The 8,528-nt window shown below is 50.9% G+C and overlaps 1 protein-coding gene across 1 annotated transcript; it reads left to right on the forward strand.

Annotated features, from left to right (window-relative positions):
• The first annotated feature begins 3,171 nt into the window (after positions 1 to 3,171).
• On the forward strand, positions 3,172 to 7,363 carry MAGEL2 (MAGE family member L2). Its single transcript, XM_087428818.1, has one exon. It carries the CDS (start codon positions 3,307 to 3,309, stop codon positions 6,898 to 6,900), a length of 3,594 nt encoding a protein of 1,197 aa, XP_087284944.1. The 5' UTR covers positions 3,172 to 3,306; the 3' UTR covers positions 6,901 to 7,363.
• The last annotated feature ends 1,165 nt before the right edge of the window (positions 7,364 to 8,528 follow it).

Raw genomic sequence — 8,528 nt, forward strand, 5'->3', positions numbered from 1 at the left:
TGTCTATAAAATGCGTTGTCAGGTTTTTTTCTCTGTAGTCCCGCACATAGCACTGTGTTGGGCACATACTGAATCCTTAATAAAAGGTATTTCATAAGCAAATGGTTTAGACTCTATGAAATTTATAACTAATTATTTTACTTATTTATAAATATTTACACCAAGTCTCACAGCTCTAAACGGATGAAAGATAAGCACTTCTGGTGCTAATCTTACGTTTTCATTCAACGGCTCCATACTGACTGCTCAGGCTGAGCTGAGGATACAAGAGCGGACAAAATAAAGCTCCAGTCTGCATGGGGGCTCCCTTCTTGTCGAGCCAGAGGATAAAGAAATAACAAATTCTTCACACACCCGGCTCAAGGATTTTCCTACTCCTTTTTGTTTCCTCAGTTCTCCTTCTCCTTGATTTTTTCAATTACTTATGTTACCCTTTTCTTACAGACTTAGGCAAATACTGAATGTCCTTTCTAATTAGAAGACAGACTGACACCTACATTCCATAGATGTTTTGTATCTATTTGCTTTTTGTTTTCTACTCACCTTGGATTTTTAAGCTGTCGCGTGGAGAAACAAGGAAAGAGATGTTGACAACACTTGGTTCAGAAGTATGGAGATAGAAGACCATACATACAGAAGAGTGGTGGGGGCTTCAGGAAACTGGAAGATTACACAAGGAGAAGAGGAGTTTTGGGAGACCTATTTAAAGTGTATGGTCCAAATTTCCCACTGGCACTCAGGACACTACTGGGTTTTGCTGTTATTAAAGCAGTCGATCTTCACAAAAAGGCTCTATGTCTCCCGGTTCCTCAGGTGTATTTGATATTGGTGTTAGGTAATTTGTGAGTAGCTATGTTGTCATGTGGCCTGGATCTGAGACCACTAATGATCTAAAACAGGCTGATGTATTTTCCAGGGAAGAATAAACTTCCACCATTACTATGGCCCAATGTTTCTCTGCTAGTTCAAGAATGTTACCAAGGAGTCACAGAGGTGCTAGAGTACTACTTAACTACCTTCCATTTCTAATGACACCTTAAAGTTCTTTTTTTCCCCCTTCATAATTCCTGATACTTCCTTTTTGGCTTCTGTATCATCTGTGGGCATAAACGGGGCCTCCTTTCACATAATGGATTCGGGAGCCTGCACTGTGTGGCAGTGCCATTCGTTGACTCCAACATCAGTGAGAACAACTGCGCCCAACTGGTCGCCATTTACTGTGCAGGATGAACAAGAGCATAGTGGACTGACGGCTAAATCTACCATAATCCTGAAAAAGAGATGGCTAGTGGAAGAACTTAATCTCTGAGGAATTTATACATTTGAATTAGAGGAGGAAAAAGTATGCTTTAGTGAGGGTAGAAATGTCATAGACTGAAAAAATGAACTTACTTTCCCAAAGATATCCATAGCTAGTAACTGTCGCATGGCAGTTACTGGTGATGGAGAACATGAGGGTTCTGTGTCTAGAATTGGCCCCCCTGAAGTCATTCTGAACTCCTATCAAATCGAGAAGTCTTATATGGACTATTAACCCTCGAGAGGTACCTAGAAACTGTGAAGCATGGTGGTATCCAATCTGTAGAAGCAGCTCCCTGGGAATAAATGGGAGTGACATATCACCAGGTACCATGAAAGAGCTACTTGCCTTTGAAAAGGAAGATATTCCTTGGGCATAACAAGTCTGATTTGTCATTCTTTCAATTGCCAGAAAAAACACTAAAACCTCACTCCCAAATGATTCTTTATTTAAGGCAATAATAACCTTGAGAGTGTGTACATGCCTTCATTGGGATTCATAAATTACCAACTTTGAGGAACACTGGCTTGGGGTACATCAGGAGAAGGATATGGCCTTCATCATTCTTGTCTGCCCCCTTGTGGCATCATTCATATTTTTGTCACTCAGGACTCCTGCCCTAGGCTGCAAACAGCATCTTCTAAACTAAACATCCTGATATTTATTATTTTGTATATTTCCAGAAAACTTCCCACTAGAACTGAGACTGTCACTTCCTTTCAGCGTGAAGTAGTAGAGTGTTACCCAATAATTTTCATATCTTCTGCTTTATCTCTTAATACATCATCAGTCTAATTTTTAAACTGATTATGTCCGTGAGTAGATTTCCCCCCATTTTTTTATTTTATTCTTCATCTGTTTTTCCTATATATTAACCTTGGATCAGTTAATTCAGTCATTTTATTATTTTCTAGTGCATTTTTTTTTGGTTTTTATGTTTACAGTTTATTTCCTGCTCTGCAACTGATGAAGAACACCAAGAAATCCACCCTTCTCTTTCATCCTAGCCATTCCACGGGAATTTTTCCCACTACTAAAAATACTGCCTTCCATTGACGTCCGGAACATCTTAACTTCCAGGATTTCTTTCCTTCTGTCTCTACTCTTTGCCATCCCTTTTCTCTGCCTACATCTAAAAATGCCTGTATTCTTCAAGACATAGCTCAGGAATTTCACTCTCAACACTCTTCTGCAACCACATTCACTCTCACAGCTCTATTTTCATGAGTACCTTGATCCTTAGCTCACTTTTCTTCTGAATCTCAAGCCATTATACAAGAGTGTCTACAGAATATCTCTCCTTGGCAGTCCCACAGCACTGTAAATGCCCATTTCCCAATCCATACTCATCAATCTCTCTTCCTATGTGCCTCCCACCCTGTGCCTACAAGAGTCAACTACACCACAATTTCCCACATTCCCAGGACAGAGACATATATGCCTTCTCCATCTCTTTTACTCTTACATTAAATTATAATAGGTGCCTACTAGACTCCTGAATCTCTCATAAATATATATGCATTGCTTTCATCCTCCGGTTCCGGTTTTGCTATATCTGAGCTTAGACCACACCATCTCCCCCCTCATGGATGCCTTCAATGTTCCCAGTGGTCTGTTCCCACTCTATACTGCAGTATAGTGATTTCTAAAACATAGATCTGTTCCTGTCACTCCCCTGTGAAAACTCATCCTTAGAGAGTCTGACCAGGCTGAATTTGGGGACTGGACAGAGTGAGAAGGGATCTTGTGTCAGCCAGGATTTCTGGTAGACGCCCCTATGCACTATCCACTTGTGGTGGTCGGGGGCGGGGAAGGGGCGGGATTGAGCCCCCTTCCCCCCTCCTCCTTACTGCGGAAAGCTGCAGAGCTAAGGGCACTCACTTCCTATTCACCAGTCAGCAGGGAGGGATCCTCTGAGCAGCCACGTAGGCATTCTCTTCTCTCTGGAGGAAAAGGCCCAGCAGCTGTCGGAGGAAAAGGCCCACCAGCTGTCAGAGCAAAGGGACATGTCGCAGCTAAGTAAGAATTTGGGTGATTCGAGTCCCCCGGCGGAGGCCCCTAAGCCTCCGGTCTATAGCCGCCCTACGGTTCTGATGCGGGCCCCGCCCGCCTCCTCTCGGGCTCCACCAGTCCCTTGGGATCCACCTCCGATTGATTTGCAGGCTTCATTGGCCGCTTGGCAGGCACCTCAGCCTGCCTGGGAGGGCCCACAGGGCCAGCCGCCTGCCCCAGTGGCTCAGATGGCCCAACCTCCGGCCCTAGGGGGCCCGATGGTCCAGGCAACCCCTCTGGGAGGCCCGATGGGTAAGCCTCCGACTCCCGGAGTCCTGATGATCCATCCTCCCCCTCCGGGAGCCGCGATGGCCCAGCCTCCGACTCCGGGAGTCCTGATGATGCATCCTTCGGCTCCCGGAGCCCCCATGGCCCATCCTCCCCCTCCGGGGACCCCGATGGCCCATCCTCCCCCGCCGGGGACCCCGATGGCCCATCCTCCCCCTCCGGGGACCCCGATGGCCCATCCTCCCCCTCCGGGGACCCCGATGGTACATCCTCCCCCTCCGGGGACGCCGATGGCTCACCCACCCCCTCCGGGGACGCCGATGGCTCACCCTCCCCCGCCGGGGACACCGATGGCCCATCCTCCCCCTCCGGGGACCCCGATGGCCCAGCCCCCAACTCCAGGAGTCCTGATGGCCCAGCCTCTGACTCCGGGAGTACTGATGGTCCAGCCTCCTGCACCGGGAGCACCGATGGCCCAGCCTCCGCCCCCGGCAGCATTGATGGCCCAGCCTCCGCCTCCGGGAGCCCCGATGGCCAAGCCTCCAGGTCCTGGAGTCCTGATGATCCATCCTCCAGGTTCGAGAGCTCCGATCAGCCAGCCTGCAGCTTCAGGAGCACCGATGGCACAGCCGGCAGCCCCACCTGCGCAGCCTCTGGCTTCTTGGTCCCCACAGGCTCAGCCTCTGATTCTGCAAATCCAGTCTCAGGTTATAAGGGCTCCTCCACAGGTTCCCCAGGGCCCACAGGCCCCGCCGGCGCAGCTGGCCGCACCCTCGGGCTGGCAGGCCACCTCGCCGGGCTGGCAGGCCACCTCGCCAGGCTGGCAGGCCCCGCCCCTGGCATGGCAGGCCACACAGGTCACCTGGCAGGCTCCAACGATTGCCTGGCAGGCACCACCCGTGCGCCAGGGCCCACCGCCCATCCGCCCCGGCCCGCCGCCCATCCGACCCGGGCCCCCGCCAGTGCGCCAGGCACCACCCCCAATCCGCCAGGCACCGCCACTGATCCGCCAGGCACCGCCACCCATACGGCCTGCTCCGCAGGTTCTAGCCACTCCACCACCACTCTGGCAGGCCCTGCCGCCACCGCCACCGCTGCGGCAGGCCCCACAGGCTCGGCTGCCCACCCCGCAGGTGCGGGCGGCACCTCAGGTGCGGGCGGCCCCGCAGGTGCCCACTGCCCCGCCAGCAACGCAGGTGCCCACGGCGCCTCCCGCTGGCCCGCAGGCACCCCAGGCTGTGCTGTCGGCTCCACTGTCGGCCCCACTATCTGCCGCTCTGTCGGCCCCGCTGTCGGCCCCACAGGTTGCGCACTGCCCGCCCATCATCTGGCAGGCCCCCAAAGGCCAAGCCCCGGTGCCACACGAGCTGCCCACTTCGATGGAGTTCCAAGAAGTGCAGCAAGCCCAGGCGCTGGCCTGGCAGGCTCCTAAGGCCCCTGGGCACTTCTGGCAGCCGCTCCCTACCCAGGAGGCCCAGAGGCAGGTCCCACCGCTGGTTCAGCTGGAGCAGCCCTTTCAGGGGGCCCCAGCCTCCCAAAAGGCCTTGCAAATCCAGCTACCCACCCAGCAGGCCCAGCCATCGGGCTCGCAGGCAGAGCTGCCCACCTTGCAACTCCAGCCCTCCTGGCAGGGCCCCTCTGCAGCCTTGCAGGGCCAGCCCGGAGCTCCCATAGCAGCAGCAAATTTTCCCGTGGGCTCTGCTAAATCAATGATGACTCCATCAGGAGAATCCAGGGCCTCTTCAATAGACCGCAGGACCTCTTCAAAGGACCGTAGGACCTCTTCAAAAGAACGCAAGGCTCCTTCAAAGGACCGCATGATCTTTGCCGCCACTTTTTGTGCTCCAAAGGCAGTGTCAGCTGCCCGAGCACACCTGCCGACTGCCTGGAAAAACTTGCCTGCCACATCGGAGAACTTTACTGCCACATCAAGGGTCTTTCCTGCTACCTCCCAGTTCCAGCCTGCCTCTTCTAATGCCTTTAAGGGCCCTCCTGCCATCTCAGAGACCCCGAAGTCACTGCCACTTGCTCTGCAGGATCCATATGCCTGCGTAGAGGCCCTGCCTGCTGTTCCATGGGTTCCACAGCCCAACGTGAATGCCTCAAAGGCATCCAAGGCAGTGCCCACCATCCTGATGGCTACGGCAGCTGCCCCCCTGGCAATGGCCACCACTCAAGAGGCTTCGAAGACCTCTGCTGAGCCTCCACGTCGCTCAGGAAAAGCTACCCGGAAGAAGAAGCACCTGAATACCGAGGAGGACAGCAGTGGCCAGATGTTGGCCCTGGGTGACTGGCGGGCCCCAAGACCTTGGGAAAATCTGAACCTGAATGACTGGGAGGTTCAAAACCCCATCCAGGTCCTGGGTGACTGGGAGGGTCCAAGTACATCCCGTGGCCTGAGTGGCTGGGAGGGCCCTAGTACCTCCAGGATCCTGAGTGGCTGGGAAGGGCCCAGTACATCTTGGGCCCTGAGTGCCTGGGAGGGCCCGAGCACCTCGAGGGCCCTGGGTCTCTGGGAAAACCCAGGTAGCCCTCAGCCCTTGATCATCTCTGAGCTCCCCAGTCTCTCTCAGGGGTTCAGTGGCACCCAGGATGAGCCCAAGTTGGAGACTCAGCCACTGTCTCCCTTGGATGAGAGAGCAAATGCGTTGGTGCAGTTCCTCTTGGTCAAGGACCAAGCCAAGGTGCCCATCAAGCGCTCAGAGATGGTAAAGTTCATCATCCGTGAATATAAAGATGAGTGCTTAGATATCATCAACCGTGCAAACAATAAGCTAGAGTGTGTTTTTGGTTATCAGTTGAAGGAAATTGATCCCAAAAACCACTCTTACATTATTATCAACAAGCTGGGGCGTCATAAGGGTGAACCAGTGGCATCTTATTTAGACACACCCAAGTTAGGCCTCCTGATGGTGGTCCTGAGTCTCATCTTTATGAAAGGCAATTGTGTCAGGGAGGACCTGATCTTTAATTTTCTGTACAGGTTAGGATTGGATGTCCGGGAGACACATGCTCTCTTTGGAAATACAAAGAAGCTCATCACCGAAGTGTTTGTAAGGCAGAAGTACCTAGAGTACAGGCGAATCCCCTATACTGAGCCAGCAGAATATGAGTTCCTCTGGGGCCCCCGAGCATTCCTCGAAACCAGCAAGATGCTTGTCCTGAGGTTTTTGGCCAAGCTCCATAAGAGAGATCCCCGGTGCTGGCCGTTCCAGTACTTTGAAGCACTGGCAGAGTGTGAGTCTGAGGATGCAGATGACGATGAGCCTGGCTCCAGTGATAAATGCGGTGACCCCACCAGCGGTTCCCCTCCCCGCTAATGAGGTTTAGCAGCCTCCTCGCTAATGAGATTTAGCAGATATCTTGTTCCTTTGGGTCCCCGGCCAGAGGCCACACAGGGTGGGGGGGACATTTTGTTTCTGGTGTTTATGTTCCAGTTCTATGTGTGTAAGTTTGGATTTCAATTTGGTTCTGTATCTGCCAAAGCTTTGTACATTTTCATGTGGTGTTGATTTCAATCAGCTACTGTTCTATTTGGTATTTTGGCATCTGTATTTTTAAGTGAGATCTGTGATTCTCTGTTTTGTGTTATAATTGTTATGTTTTGGTATGAGAGTTGTGCTGGCTTTGTGAAATGAATTAAGAAGCTATCCATCTCATTCTGGTACAGATTATGTAGCATTGAAATAGGCTGTTCTTTGAATGTTAAAATGACTCATCTGTAAAAGCTGTCTGCAGAGAAATAAATATCTATATCTATATATAAATATACTTTCAGCATAATACGGAAGTGTTTGTCTTTATTCTAATTTTTACTCTAGATGATGGGAGCCAAGTTTTACCATACTCTCTGAATAGACCTGAACGTCAAGACTACTACTAGTGATAGTAGAAACCATGGTGACAAAACTGTTTTTCATAATGATGCAGTGATTCTGATGGGTGTGAAATGTAAGATTTCCATTAAACCAAGAGTAAAACTTTACACGTCAGTAAGGCTCAACCAAGAAGAAGTTGTATACCTTGTCTGATTTAATCCTCACAATAATCTTTCAAAATAGGCATTATTATTCCCATTTTTTAGGTAAGTGTCTGAGGCTCAAGTAGATTTAATTAAATGGCACATGTCACTGCTGGGTCAGTAAAGTTGTAATTTGAAGCCGAAAACTTCCTTAAGGTTATGTAGGAAAGGAGGACCGTTTGCCCGCAAGACCACAAGTGTCCGGGTTTGTTAGGAAAGTGGATGAATTGGCCAAAGGGGCACTTGTCAGTCATGTGGCCTGTGGTGGGTGTCCAGCAGCACAGGAAATTTGGATTTCATCAACACACTGATACTGGGATAGAAACATGCTCCCTGAAAAATATCCAGGCTTATAACAGGGAAGAGGAGATGCCAGGCTTCCAATGAACTAGGGATCCTGCAGATTGCAGGTGGTGGAGGGTAGGGAAAGGAATACCTAACCACAGGGAGGTCTAGGGAAAGCTCCTGGGAGGGGGCATCAATCCTAAAATACAGGGGAAGCCAGCTGGCAATGTCTGAGGCTGCTAAATAATCATAGTCAGCCCTTCGGTGCGGGGCCTGGTGCAGGAGGGAAAGGGATGGGTGAATGAACTTGCGTGAGTGTTTTTGAGAAAGATATTTGTGCACACACTGGGTTGGTGTACACAAAAAGACTTTCCTGAAGTTACTACTCTCTTCATATGGATGAGAATCATCAACACTGCTGCCGCCTCTACTGTCTTCTAAGGATCAAGAACCCCAACACTAAACCCCCCTTCTCTGGCTAAAGATGAAGTTCCAGAGATCAGGTAGATGGTGATAGCGGAATTATTCTGCCACCTAGTGGCACGTCACTGACTCTGTCATTCCTGCTGCCCAGCAGCGCAGCCTCCGCCGCGGTGCTTAAACTCACACCCCACAGACCTGCAGCTACTGCTTGCTTCATAA

The sequence above is a fragment of the Ceratotherium simum genome, chromosome 3 (assembly GCF_057802395.1).
Source record: "Ceratotherium simum simum isolate JZ-2026a chromosome 3, ASM5780239v1, whole genome shotgun sequence".
Lineage (NCBI taxonomy): Eukaryota > Metazoa > Chordata > Mammalia > Perissodactyla > Rhinocerotidae > Ceratotherium > Ceratotherium simum.